General features: G+C 31.7%; 1 protein-coding gene across 1 annotated transcript; it reads right to left on the minus strand.

The window, feature by feature from the left end:
- Positions 1-3,396: 3,396 nt before the first annotated feature.
- On the minus strand, positions 3,397-9,051 carry LOC139482875 (snaclec bitiscetin subunit beta-like). Its single transcript, XM_071266907.1, has 5 exons — positions 8,779-9,051; positions 5,834-5,937; positions 4,286-4,367; positions 3,860-4,080; positions 3,397-3,495 (listed from the first exon to the last, which is right to left on the minus strand). The coding sequence occupies exons 1-4, from the start codon at positions 8,930-8,932 to the stop codon at positions 3,869-3,871; spliced, it is 552 nt and encodes a 183-aa protein (XP_071123008.1). The 5' UTR covers positions 8,933-9,051; the 3' UTR covers positions 3,397-3,495; positions 3,860-3,868.
- Between the last annotated feature and the right edge of the window lie 6,106 nt (positions 9,052-15,157).

Consider the following 15,157-nt stretch of genomic DNA (forward strand, 5'->3'; position numbering starts at 1 on the left):
ACGGAATATTTATGAACAAGGTTTTGGCATTTAACTTCTGTAAATCAACAAGGATAGATATTTGGGCAATGATTGATGCTAAAGTAATGCAGAAAATTGGTGGACTTTAGCTACAGGGTGCAAACCAGTGGATAAAGGTACACGTGAAGAAGCTTAAACAGACGCGCCATATAAATGGAAATATAAAGGTAACAAGATTCAGTTTAACTTTAACACTGAAAATCTCGAGAATCTTGTTCAGACTTTATGGGCCATAAACAATATGAAAGTAGATTATGCACAAGATGTGTTATCCTCTACCATAGACAAGATGAAGCATTGTAACAACAGTGTAAAATTATATGACACCTCTTAGGGAGGTTCGGATATATCAGTTATTTTTTCATATTTTGTTTTTAATTATAATATTGCATGGATTCTAGGAAGAGCCAGCCCACAATTGTTTTTCTAAAATATTCGGCGTTTAACTCATAAAAAGACGTATGAGAAATGGACATGTACGGAATATTTGATTGAATTTTGTTAAGTAGGATGATCATTTTAGTTTTGAGACCGACTTATAATAGCAAGGGGAAATTATATTTACTAGTCTGTGCATCCATCTGTTCTGTTCGAAATATCAAATGTTTAAAGTCATATACCAAATTAGACACGGATTAAGTGCAGTGTGGTGCATTGAACATGGCAATATGATATGAGAAGGGGTGCGGTATAATAAGGCCACACCTTCTTGTTGTAATGGTGTTGATTTCTACACATACAGCTATATGTATCTCCATATTCATAACTGTTTTGATCGCAAGCTGGCCGCGACAGTAACCTATCAAAGGTTACCGGGGGAATATAAATGTGGTCACTTTTGGTCATTACGATCGGCAGTTAAACCATTGCCAAAATAGGGCGTCTTTTTGGTTGTACAGGATGTACAAGTACGCATTTCCGTTCGTTAATACTGATGCCCCTTGTAGTGTGAGTGTCACGCTCTCTACAAAATATACATAAATCATTTGCCAGTGGACGTTAATCAACCAGCTATTAATCAACCGACCGGAGCGTTACTTGAATTTTATTTCTAGTGAGGCAAATGTTAAGAATCTTTGCAGTCAAAGCCTCAACTTGGTTACAAGATCTCAATGTCATATGAATCGTAAAACAGGTGTAGGTGAGCATACTGTTAACGTTGATAGGTCAAAGACTTGAAATAAATGCCATCGATAAGCGTTCATATTTGCGGTATTTAATCATAAAAATAATATTTCTAGTGTACATTCAATCAATATTTTTGAATGAAAATACTAGTTATAGGTTTAATTCTCGGTATTCAACCACAGCAGAAAGATATGAAAAATATTGTATTTCTCTGATGACAGACACCGCCTGTAAAAAACAAAAATAATTGACATAATTACATGTATGACCTCTTCTGAAATGTTCTTGTACAAATTCGGGGATGCTACATTTAAGATATACTATGTCTTTTACCTTTTCGCATTTATCTTTTTTTCAAAATGTATGGATGATGAACTTGTTGAACTGTAAAGTCTTGCTTTTATTAACAGTGGGAGAACGCGATTACATAAAATGTAATAATACTAAAAAGTAATATCAAAAGTATTCTTAACTCCGAGGAAAATTCAAAAAGGAAAGTCCTTCGTCAAATTTGCAAAATCAAAAGCTCAAACGAATCCAACGAAGGGTTTACAACTGTCAAACTGATGACTTGGTACAGTAGTTATTAAAGGTACCAGGATTATAATTCAATACGCCAGACGCGCGTTTCGTCTACATAAGACCCATCAGTGACGCTCAGATCAAAATAATTATAAAGCCAAACAAGTACAAAGTTGAAGAGCATTGAGGACCCACAATTCCAAAAATTTGTGACAAATGTGGCTAATGTAATCTATTCCTGGGATAAGAGAATCCGTAGTTTTTCGTAAAATTCAAAGTTTGTGACAGGAAATTTATAAACATGACCATATAATTGATATTCATCTCAACACCGAAGTGCTGACTACTAGGCTAGTGATAATCTCGGGGACGAAACGTCCACCAGCAGTGGCATCGACCCAGTGGTGTAAATAGTTAAGGTACCAGTATTATAATTTAATACGCCAGACGCGGAGTATATATCTCCCAATTAATACGATATTCCCGGGCTTGTATTTCCTATTATGATTTTCTTGATAGAGGGTTGCTGCTCACAAGGAAGCTATTAAACCAAGAGTTCCAAATGGTGAAGTTGAGGTCATCCCTTAGTAAATTTTACGGACGCCATCACGAGTTGGTTGACCGTTATGGAATAACCGTTTCACAGATGATATCGGATATGTTCCTTATGTCGTAAATACAATCCCCCTCCATTTGCACGAATGTTACCTACCGAATTCGACTACTTACCGGGTTTTTCATATTATGAGCAAAACAACGGGTGCCACAAGTGGGGCAGGAGCTGCTTATCCTTCAAGAGTACCTGATATCACCCACAGTGTATTGGTGGGGTTCGTGTTGCTAAGTTTTTAGTTTGTATGTTGTGTCTTGTGTACTATGATTTGTGTGTTTGTCTTTTTTTTAAGCTATGGCGTTGACAGTATATTTTAGATCTATTAGTTTGACTGTCTCTCTGTTATTTTTCGCCACTCTTTTATGCAAGTGAAAATAATGGGGGAATCTGAAAAAACAACATGATAAACAAAACCAAGATTTCGTTCATTTTTCGTCAAGATAATATTATTTTATATCGACGAAAATTCCAAAATATGATTTTAACAGTTTTGGAATACTTTGTAATAACGATTTTTTTTTAATCAAATTCAATGGTTAAAAATGACAAGTTCCATTAGGTCCGTACGTCAAGTTACGTACGTATATCATTTTATTGGAAATTTCTGGTGAGCAGAAACTGCTTACCCTTCATTTACACCTGAGTTTAAAACATGCTTTTCCAGAGACTTGTGTTGCCCATATTTGTTATTGTTTTCGATCTGTCGTCGGTTTTATGTTTTGGCATGGTGCTATCTTTTTTTATGTAACAAATTATTGTTGAAGGCCACATTTGTATATTCACAAAGACAATTGGTTTTTTTCTGCACAAGGGCTAAGTGTTTATGAAAACTATTGAAATATTACACACACAGAGAGATGAAGAAAAAAAACATGTGAAGCAAAAATAAAATCACAAACAAATCTGTCAAGCCTGAACAAATGATTTTACCAAGTAGAATTTGAAAAAACAAATAGTGTCTACTGTTAGTAACTTATCTGTATATAGCAAATAAATGTGAACACACCTAATTAAAAGAACGGATATCGACTTCAAAAGCATAACTAGCAAAATTTGGTCCGATAAAAACAAATCATGAAAGTCTTCAGAAAACAATCTAACGATAAATATCGTTCAATTTTAAGATATTTATTTAAGAAATCAGATCATATCTTGTTTGTCGTAGTTTTTTGTGTTCTTCATACATCTTTTTTTGGCCGGCAGGTAAGTGTCTGAAATTAAAAGAAAACTACATAAGAAATTAATGTTTAAATTACTAGCTTAGACACGCCTTTAACATCAAATTTGTTTTAATTTATTTTCTATTTATCAACATAAATTATTTGTTTTTAGATAATTAAGATATTTGTTTTTGGATAATTGAAATATTTGTTTTTAGATAATTGATATTTTAATTTTTTCATCTATCATTTATTAGTTCTGATTTATTTCTTGGAGATCTGATATTTTTTAGAGCAACTTATTATGAGTTCATCTTATTTTGTAGTGATTCTTTTTGACAAATTCAAACATTTCATTTTAAAAATTAATTTCAGTTAACTCTAATTATATATCATTTATGTATTATACACTTACAATATGTCTCTAGCAAACATAATCCAATTTATTTTTACACATCCCATCAATCCATTTCCCATTATATTTTTGATAAATCGCGGCACAATTTTCTTTTGTGTAACCATTAGGTTCAGAACTGTGCCAATTAGAATACTTAACAGGTGCAAATGTTGATGCCCATATCCATTTGTCTGAATCACAATCGGTTGCTCCTATCCATGCAATCACAACACGGTTTGCTGAATACAATCTTGTATTATACAATTATTCCATTACAAACTAAGTAACACATTATATACAACAAAGCCGCTGTACTATTTATAACAGAACAACATGTATACAGAAAACAAACTATGATATATGAAACAAAAGTATGTATTGTGATTCCTTTGTGCTTGCATAAGTTTGTGAGGAGAGAAAGAGAGAGTATTTATTTTAATTTACCTTTCAACTTTGACATTAACCAATTGTTCTCATTAACATCATTAATGGTGACGAGTGATGAGTTTTCTGCTCGGCAATACCTCTGTAAAATCAGAAAAGAAAACTGCAAATTAAAAACATAGTATAACATGCCCAAATGTTTTTAAGTAAATACCTACTCCGTTATTCAGCATAATAAGATGAAAACTGCCAATACAATACAGAAGTTGCATCTCAGCCAATATTGTTTTTTTTTCTGTATTCTGATCCCGCAAAAACAGGATTTAGGAACGTCTCTATTTTTTTCGAACGAAAGTCAGGATAAATACAAACTTAATGTAAAATGTCGTTTGAAGATGATCTTTGTTCACTCATCATAAACATACCGAAACATACAGTGTCAATATTTCAGGCTAAAAAGACGGTCACATTCATTTGTAAGCAGACATTTGAATCATTTCAGGTTTGGGCAACATATATGAGAACAAATTTATAACAAATTTCAAAAAGAAGATGTGGTATGATTGCCAATGAGACAACTGTTCACAAGAGACCAAAATGACACAGACATTAACAACTATAGGTCACCGTACGGCCTTCAACAATGAGCAAGTGCATTTCTTGTCGACCTCGGGTACAAATCGATTTTCTGTTCACTTTCGTTTCTCGTATTTTTTAAGTGTCATCTATTTCATGTTTAATAAAAGAGGAGCGAAAGATACCAGAGACACAATCAAACTCAAATATAGCCATTGCTAAAAATGAAAAGACAAACAGACAAATCATAGAACACAAGACACAACATAGAAACTAAAGACTAAGCAACACGGATCCCACCAAAATATGGGGATGATATCAGATGCTTCGGAAGGGTAAGCAGATTATAAATTTAATTTATTTTTCAACACGAACCAGACATATGAATTATTGAAGGGTGACCTGTAATTGTTTGAGTCTTCGTTCCTCGGTCAGTTTGCTAATGGATAGTTTATCCATTTTCAATCATATTCATATCCTACTTTTTTTTTAAGGATTTGTGTAGTAAGATAAATAATCTTTATGTTTCCTGTTTCTGTATTATTCCTGCATTGGCAGTATCTTTCCAATAACTATTTATTTGTTGCGTCCAAATATGAATTGTAACGCTTTATAGTGACCAGAAAGGGTTAAACTAATCATCAGAAAATATAGAATATACCTGGAAACAGCACACATATGTATGATTAAAATTGTCAACCTTCATGATACACAACATTAGCTGATCGTCAAAGTATAAACAGACAAAATGCCACAATACATTACTTACTGAACGTGGTACAAACATAGATAAAAGGGGTGAGAAAAGGCATGACCGGTCTGACGACTATTTATTTTTAAAGACTTTAATTTGTGGCTTAACATAGTTTGTAGGGTACTGTTCTGACGTACTTGCCAACAACTCACAGAGGCATGGGATTCAAAAAGTGCTGAGGGCGTAGTTGTTGCAAGCCGTGCATAATTCTAATCAGTCCAATGGGGAACTCTTTCGTAAAGTTTTCACATATTCAGACGATGTGTATATTGCCATACCTCAGAATCAAACCAACTTTTCTTTTCTTTGCTCAAATAGTAACAGTGATCTTTAAATCTGTACCAGTCCTTTTTACATCCACCATCACTGATAGCATGTTTTTCTGGAAATATTCAACCTAGAAAAATCATTTATGGACTACCTTATTTCTGTCTTGCTTTCCTATTATAATTAATTGCATTTATTTTATTTTAACATTCCCTTTGTTTCTATTACACTCATTGACCCTAGAGGTAAAAAGCAATGAATGAAGTTGAAGAGCACTGATAGTATAAAGATTTAAAATGTTTTGCCAAATACATCCATGGATCTTTTCCTGGAAAATGAAATCCATAAATTTACATTTTATAGATAATTTATTTATATCACCATTGCAATGAAGATTTATGATATTGACACTATACAAGTGCTGACTACCAGATTGATAATATCATTGAGGAACAAACCTCAACCATTAGTCACAATCAAATTTATAATGCAAAGTATCCATTATGATCAATAAATACATAAATAAGTTTATATGCTTCCAAGCGAGTGTATTTGCTTGGAAACAAAATACATGTCCAATATTTATTTTCGTGGATAATAACGTAAATAAACTCATCATAGATGCCAGGACTAAGTTTTATATACACGCCAGACGCGCGTTTTGTCTACAAAAGACTCATAAGCGACGCTCGAATCCAAAAAAGTTAAAATAAAGCCTAATAAAGTAAGAAGTTGAAGAGCATAAGGGATATAAGCCGATAACAGTCCAATCTGTAATATATTGGACAGGTCTGAGGCCGCAGGCCGAAGACCTGTTCAATATTTTACAGAATGGATTGTTAGAGGATTATATCTTACTTAAAACATTGATTAACACGTCCAAAAAGGTAAAGCAAAAGAAAAAGCAAGCAAAGATTTATTTTCATTAAGTATGAACATTGTTTTGTGAAAAAACTTCTGTTCAGTAAAATATATCCTACATGTTGGCCCCTTTGAACAGTAGCTCAACTTAAGTACAGCTAAAGGTAAACAACATGTATTGCTATATGAAGAATAAGACACAGGGTATGCATATCATGATTTTTGCGTGCGCATGGACTACTCATAGTTTCTGCTCATAGTCATAGTTTCCGTAAATACCTTAACATGCGTTTTTTGTTTCAAAATAGATAAAGTGATGAAAGTATATGCCTTATGTAAAAACAAAGAAAGAGATGTCGTTATTAGGGATTGTGTTGTTTCAAACTTTGGATTAAAATCAAATGTGTATAATATTCAGAATCTATTCAGATACATTATTTCGGTGCGGATTACAGAGAGGATATAGTCAAAGCAGCTAAGAATGGCAAGTTTTATATATATTATATTTCTAAATGTAGTCCACTCCCATTAGTTTCTTGTTTCTTCTCGTGTTTTATTCTTTACAGGGTTAATGAAGAAAAAGAATAGCATATGAAGACAGGTTGAACCATATCGAGTGCACCGCAGTCGATTTTATTTCAAATACATAATTAATATGAACAAACGAAGAGATAACAATATGCAATAAGTTATATTCTTTTATTGGAATTTTAAAAGACTGTTATTGTTTAACCAATCGGTACCACCTGGATACCTCCCCCCCCCCCCCTTGTTTTCTGTTGTTTTTTGTTTCTGCAATTTCGTATCGATCTTTTTTCGTTTATTTGTGTATTGAGTCCCTTGAGTTTTTTAAATGTTACCGAAACGTAATTTTGTCTCAATTTACTTATGAAAATAACTCTATTAACAAATGATCACTGCGAATAAAGTGCGAATCGGACACACGATTGTTTTTTAACAGATAAAATGCGGTAAGGTCTTCCTTTATTCAGACTCTGCTTCCCATATTCCTCGTCGTTCATAAGCGAAGTTCTAGATTCGCACTATGTACACAGGATAAGGTGTATGTTGTTCGAGGCCCTTGCATTGCAGCATGATCTATCAAATTTTCGAAGCATTACTTTATTACTTTCTTCATTTTAATTGTAGTTGAAAATAATAGTAGGAAGAATAAGAGCAACAGCAGAGGTCAATTCTGACGGACGAGGAAAAATCTTTTGAAAAAAGAAATGCATAAAAGCAACAAAAATAAGACTGGCAACAAAAACAAGACTTACAACGAGCATAATCAACTTATTGAATTAGTGCGAAAAGAGACAACCCCAAAACAAATGAAAAATGGCTGTGATACAAGTATTGGTAGTGTTAAAAATCAATTTGAAAGTGATTTTTTGCCTCAAGAAACCGTTTTGATGAGTGACAAAATTATTATATTCGAAGTTGACTTTAATAAAAAAAAAATTGTCATTTGTTCTTTGGTTGTATTTTCTTTACATGATGAAAACAATTAGGGTAATTAATAGTTATTTATTTCAGTCATTGAACTATCATTTACCTGTAAGAATTAGTTATGCTTCCTTTAGCTGTCCAATATTTTGAAGAAAGAGAAGGGCTATTCTTAAAAATATTGGACAGCTAAAGGTGACATAATGGTTTCTTACAGGTAAATGATAGTCCAATCATTGAAATAAAGAACAGGTAAAACAATAGAATAACGTCACAACAATGTTTTAAACTTAATTCAAATGTCTATATTTCAAACAAAGCTTGTTTATTTTTTTGAATCTACATCTTCATCTAAAATAAATGAATTCATTTATGATTCTTGTTTAACGCCATTTCGGACATATTGGCTATTTCTTGGTTGTTAGTCTCAATCCGTGTCAATAACAATTGGAGTCGAACGCATCTGCAAAGTAAGTAATATAAGTTTTAACTAACATAGATGTATAAGTAATAGGTAAGACTGTCAAATCATACAATGAATTAAAGAAAAAATGCACACTTTTAAAATGTGCCAGTTTACGTTGCGTTTTTATTCTTTTGAAAAAAATAGCTGGAACTTCATGATAACTACAAAGTTACTCGAACTAACCCTTGAGTCCCTTTTCCAAGTCACTGATGGTCTTTTCGAAACTTTTCAACTGGTTTCTTAAGCTAGTAAAACGATTCTCTTCTTTTTTGGCTAGACAAATATCTTTTCCAACCTCGTTATACGTAGCCATCAAAATAATCACCAGAGCTATCATTCTAAATTGGATTTATTGAATAAAAAGTAAATCATAGAATTTGTAAGCTAGTAAAAATCCTTGAACTGAAAAACTATGCATGTAAATGCAATTTTTATAATTACAATAGGTGAAAGACAAATATGAGACAGATATGTTTTTTCTAAAATTGAAAATGGAAATTGGGAATGTGTCAAAGAGATAACAACCCGACCAAAGAGCAGACAACAGCCTGTTGGTTTTCGTTAATGTTTCCGATATAAACACAGTTGGCTAAAATTACAACAACACTATAATCTCAATATTTAAATCGTTTGTGCTTATTTCAATAAGTGCCGGTACTCTGAAGTTGCAAATCATATTACATGAAATATGTACTGAAAGTCCATGGAAAAACTAGAATGATTTTCGGAAAATGTCTTTTTACAAATTAACATCAAAGAATGTATTTCATTTGGGAAAATCAAACGATTAGGGATAATTATTTTCATTTTATTTTTTTATACCCAATTTTCATTTAACGAAAAGTGTTATGTTTGGTCTGATTCTTAAACTATATATAAATTATCTAGAACAAATAACCAAGTTCTGACCATTTTGCGTTTCTGATCGTATTTCTATTACTATTAACATTAAGGTTTTCTTTAAAATGCATTCCTTTAGTATGAGATCTTTATTATACTGGATACATATGTATATGATAGCCATGCACATATTTAAAGATATAATGAGGAAAAACAATATTTAAAACTTCAGGTTATGTTGATTATTTCTTACCTTGATTTTCTATCAAATAACTATGAATTTCATGATGCGTTTGGCGCAAACAATGTATTTTATAGGTCAATTCAAAAACATCTGTTGTATGGCATTTTCCTTTTGTGCGAATGCCAATTTCGCAATAAGTATACAATTTCAGTAGCCATGACATCTGATATATTGTTTTTGTTTTTAAAACAAACTTGTATAAATTTTAAGAGATACAAAATCACCATTATTATTTTTTGAAAGCTGTGCATATAGTTGAATCTAATAAACAAAGTTTCGTTCTTGACTTATCTCTTTGATTTATTTATCTTTAAAATAGATATAGGAAGAAGTGGCATGAGTGTCAATGAGACAACTCTCCATCCAAATACCAATTTATAAGAGTAAATCATTATAGGTCAATGTACTGCCTTCAGCACGCAGCCTTGGCTCACACCAAGCAACAAGCTATTAAGGGCCCCAAAATTACTAGTGTACAACCCACGGGAAAACCAACGGTCTAATCTATATAAAAAACGAGAAACGTGAAACACGTATAAATTACATAAACAAACGACAACTACTGTACATCAGATTTAAGTTTGTTTGAATGTATTTGAAGTAAAACTTTTGACATTGGCCTCAATCTGAATGAATAGTAAATATTTAGGATTTTGTATTGTTAAACTGTTAAATTATTCACCATTCAGGAATGTACACCTCTCTTAATGTAGGAGCCTGATGTTCAGTGGTTGTTTTTCGGATTAGTTTTTTCGTGTTTCACGTTTTTCGTTCTTAACATTGATTGGACAAACGTGTTTTTCTGTTTGAATTGTTAACACTCGTCACATGTATTTTTGTCCATGCTTGCTTCAAAATATTATAGTGTCGTTTCTTTTAGTACATGGACAGTGGTGAAAGATATAAAAGTCGAAAATTAACTAACAACGCCATGAGAAAAAAAAAAGGCCAATAGACAACAGTATACAAAAAAAAAGAAAAAGAAAACTAGAGATCGAGCAACAAACGCAACCGAACACTGCATTTCTGTCATGTGATCCAAAGGGTAAGCAGATCCTGCCCATAATGTATAACCTTGCATGTAGCTCATATAAATATTAACCCGGTGATCAAACAAATTCGGTATCTCACTGTTACTTACCTACCATAAAAAATATTTACATTAAGTGAAACTCTGATGATATTCTAGAAATTGATTGTGTTGATAACTGAAATCAGGACTTCATATAAAAAAAAGAATTTGAAATTATCCTTCCGATTAACTAATGTCACTCTTATTAGCTCGATGACCTGATATTTATAAAAATGTCGCAACCATGTGCACATTAGATTTAGTTTGATGTGTATTAAAAAAAAAAAAAAAAATGTCAATTTTTAATCCCTTCGTAAATTTTACGGACGCCATCATGAGTTGGTTGACCGTTATGGAATAACCGTTTCACAAAAGATATCGGATATGTTCCTTACGTCGAAACTACAATCCCCTTCCCTTTCATGAGTGTGACCTACCGAATTAGACTATTTACCGGTTTGTTATCACATAGACAACACGACGGGTGCCACATGTGGAGCAGGATATGCTTACCCTTCCGGAGAAACTGAGATCACCCCTAGTTTTTGGTGGGGTTCGTGTTGTTTATTCTTCAGTTTTCTATGTTGTGTCATGTGTACTATTGTTTGTCATTTTGTCTTTTTCATTTTTAGCCATGGCGTTGTCAGTTTATTTTAGATTTCTGAGTTTGACTGTCCCTTTGGTATCTTTCGTCCCTCTTTTAATCCCGATTAAGCTTCATTCTTTGTACGAGATTATTTCTTAAGTCAAATGGATACATCTTTTAACCGTCTGATTTGGAAAAAAATATTTTCCGCAACTGCACCATGAAATTGTTTATCAGAATGGAATTTCATTCTTTGGAAATTCCAGAACTTTCTCAATAGATGAAACTGTTGTATTCAACCTTAGGATGTTAATTGATACTTATTGTATAGCTTCAATGACATCATTTCTCGCTCAGTCACTTGATAAAAAGCTTTGAAGGTGAAAGGAAATAATTCTAAAATCATTGGAGAGTGACATTAGTGAAAATCAGTACACAGAAGTCATGAAACACTAGAAAAAACAATGTTCAATGACTTTATCGAATTGAAGAGATTGGATGCTTAGTAACACAAAAATACCATAAGAAGCTTTACTAATTTTTTCAAAGTATCTAATGCTAACCTTTTGTTGTATGTGTGATATTACCCTTTTTTTAATAGAAATCTTCAAACAGTAATGAATATTTTCACATCATAGAAAAATAATATGTATTGAGTTTATTTGCCAGTATATATTAGCAAATCGTTATTTGCGTAAAGGGATCCCTTCTAAAAACATGAAGCGTGAAAGTCTTATTTTACTTATTTTAGCATTATTTTACTTATTTTAACATTATTTTACTTATTTTAGCATTATTTTACTTATTTTAGCATTATGTTACTTATTTTTAACATTATTTTACTTATTTTAACATTATTTTTCGAAAGAGTTTCAAATAATCGCTTCCAATCCTGCTCAAATTCTAGATCTGAAAAAGTTTCTTATTTAAGATGGTTAATGTATGCCTTGAATGTGTTCAGTTATTGAAAACATTGCAAAAAGTGAACCAAGGGAGCTACAATAAACAAAATTCGGGACACAAGAAATCATGATTATTTTGTTTTTAAATCGATGAAATGAAATAAAACCTGGAAAATAGTAATCTCACAACTCCACGTGCTTCTCAGTCTATTTATACATGTAATTATGATTTTAACGGGTCGAATGACTATTGAAAGTCCTTTTGTTAAATGGAGCCTATTCAAAACAAATAACAAAAAAGTTGTTACACTTTAATGAGTCCATAAAAATAAGAATGGAAATAGGTAATTTGTCAATGAGACAATAACCTGACCAAAGAGCAGAAAATAGTCACCAATTGGTCTAACATACATTATTACTTGTTACTTGTGTACTTTTTATTTTTTGGTTTTAGTTTTTAGTATATTATGAATCAATACATGTATGAGAATTAAACTCAAATCGATGATCATGAAATTGACAGATAATGCCCCTGTAATGTGAATAGTATCAAATGCAAAGACACGTCTTGTGAACAACACTGACTGGAAATTCTCAGCTTGCCGATAGTTCAAACAACATATGACAAAAGGATAATGCACTAAATGCAACCATTTGTTACATGTTTAAAAGAATTTAATATTCAAATAATTTGCTATGTCTTTTTATCCATTTTATCCAAATGCTTTCTTTTGTCTGAATCAAATCATGATAATTTTAAAGTCACAGCATCAAGTAGTTGCGTGTTCGAAGTTATACCGAGAAATGCATTCAAATGTCCATGGGTTCCTATGACGGCCTTAATATAGTATCGGAAATGTTAAAAATACAAAAATTAGACTTCTCCCTTCAAATTTGTAAAACACGCTATCTTGTTAATTTCCAACATTGATTACTATACATAAAAGAATAACGTGTCATTTAACAATTTAGAGAACACAAAAGCAGAGAAAATATAACGAAATAAAGCTCCATTCGAAAAAGAGTAAATTTGAAGATACCAGAAAAGTTTAATATTGGTTATTGCCCTTTAGATATAATTGAACTCAATAAAATGTCCATTGCAGTTTATTTCTGCAATTATCATTCATGCTTGTTATGCAGGCTACAAAAACAAACTTTATAATCATTCTTTTTTTGTCTCACAAATGTTTTAAATATCCGATTTTGGTCAATGTTTAAGAAAACACAAAATTTGATAACTTTTTCCCGTTTATACAACTGGAGTTATTTCAAAACATTAAGTGATACAAAATAATAGGTATAAAAACAAAACAGATTAGATAAACTAAATAAAAAATACTAATAAAACATGCTTGCATGAAGAATTTAACATAATAAATTATTTCAAATGTCGTTACTACGATTCCGTCTACTTTTCATCATACGTGACATTACCAAATGCGACTGATCACTGTATTAGTTTTACTTTCAACGAGTAACACACACGTCATATGTTACTAGTGAAGTTAGAACTACTCATTTTCTGAAACACTGTTTGTTCACTCCTTTCTTTCTTTTTTTTTTTGGGGGGGGGGGGGTTTCTCTATCTATACTTTCTGTGAAAGATCATGTTATTTGTTTTGTCTTATCTTTTGACTATGATTTTGTCTTTTTGTTTTCTAAAATTAGGAAATATTTTATTTGAAGGAATGACAAACAAACTGTATTTCTTGTTAACAGCTCAGTAGAAGCATAATGAAGATATCAAAAGAGTTTATGTTTATTAAGTTAACTAATAGCTAAGAAAGCAGTCCATTTGCGTCAGAGAAAAAGAAAACCTTGTCAAATAAGTATGGTGTCGGCCACACTTTCAAGATAAAAAGTATTTAGACTACTCGGCCACCGAGGACCCTGAACTTGATTTGAGTATTATTGCATACAAAAGAGTGAATACGCTGTTGTTGTACACCATAAGACCATATTGTAAGGGTGTATGCAGATGAGGAGTGCATTACTGCTATTTTGAAGAAAAAAAAGTGGTATCCAGATGAAGTAATCAAGAACTTGTATTTCTACACCTTCGTTCTTTCACAATCACACCGAATGCTGTAATTAAACTAATTAGTTTAGGATAATTATTATCATTATGTTAGATGTTATCGTTTGCAAATTGAGTGGTAAACAAACACACAAATTACTTAGTAGAAGATAAAACTATCCCCATGTAACACATATTTACTGTCAGTTGGACATCAATTCAAAGTGTTACCTGAAATATTCTATTTTAGTCAGAGAATGTTTACATGAAGGTAAATATAAACTTGCTCATAACCGTTCTCCTTTAAAAAAAACATAAATTGTTAGTCAGAGTTTAATTTTAAAAGATGAACACTAAATGCTTTCGGTTTTCTCTGTCTGATATAATTTAATTAGCAAAGACATTATGTATGACCACATTTGTTAACACGCTTAATATAACTGTATAGAACAGATTTTTCGTTTGAATCAAATTGATCCAGATAATGTTTCATCTCAAAATAATAAAGGGTGTAATTAAAGCTATCTATTCGCTGTAAATACTTTTAACTTAATATGTTTCAATAATTTGATTCTAAATGTTGAAGATACAATGTGCGGGGGAGTTTGGTGACTGCAATTCTATATATAATTCTGAGATTAGGGTCATATTTACTGTTCTAATTAGGTTATACAAACATACAATATTTAATTTTGGTTCATTCATAATTTAAATATCGACTAAAATATGTTCATGCAATATCAAGTTAACACTGATACATGTAACAATAACAGAAAACATTCTTCGCCATTGGTGTTTTACACATGGAAAATAAGAGCCAACTATAGTTTACCTATGTTTCAAAACTCCAACATCTATTTATAATAAATAGATAAATAATATGATTGAGAGAATATTT

This window comes from Mytilus edulis, chromosome 7 (assembly GCF_963676685.1).
Source record: "Mytilus edulis chromosome 7, xbMytEdul2.2, whole genome shotgun sequence".
Taxonomy (NCBI): Eukaryota; Metazoa; Mollusca; class Bivalvia; order Mytilida; family Mytilidae; genus Mytilus; species Mytilus edulis.

Excerpts from the sequence above, each read along its gene's own strand:
- LOC139482875 (XM_071266907.1), bottom strand. The coding sequence starts at position 8,932 with ATGATAGCTCTGGTGATTATTTTGATGGCTACGTATAACGAGGTTGGA. Across the intron at positions 5,938-8,778 it reads CTTGGAAAAGGGACTCAAGG|AAAAACATGCTATCAGTGAT; the intron begins GTTAGTTCGAGT and ends GAATATTTCCAG. Across the intron at positions 4,081-4,285 it reads GTTAATGTCAAAGTTGAAAG|CAAACCGTGTTGTGATTGCA; the intron begins GTAAATTAAAAT and ends GATTGTATTCAG.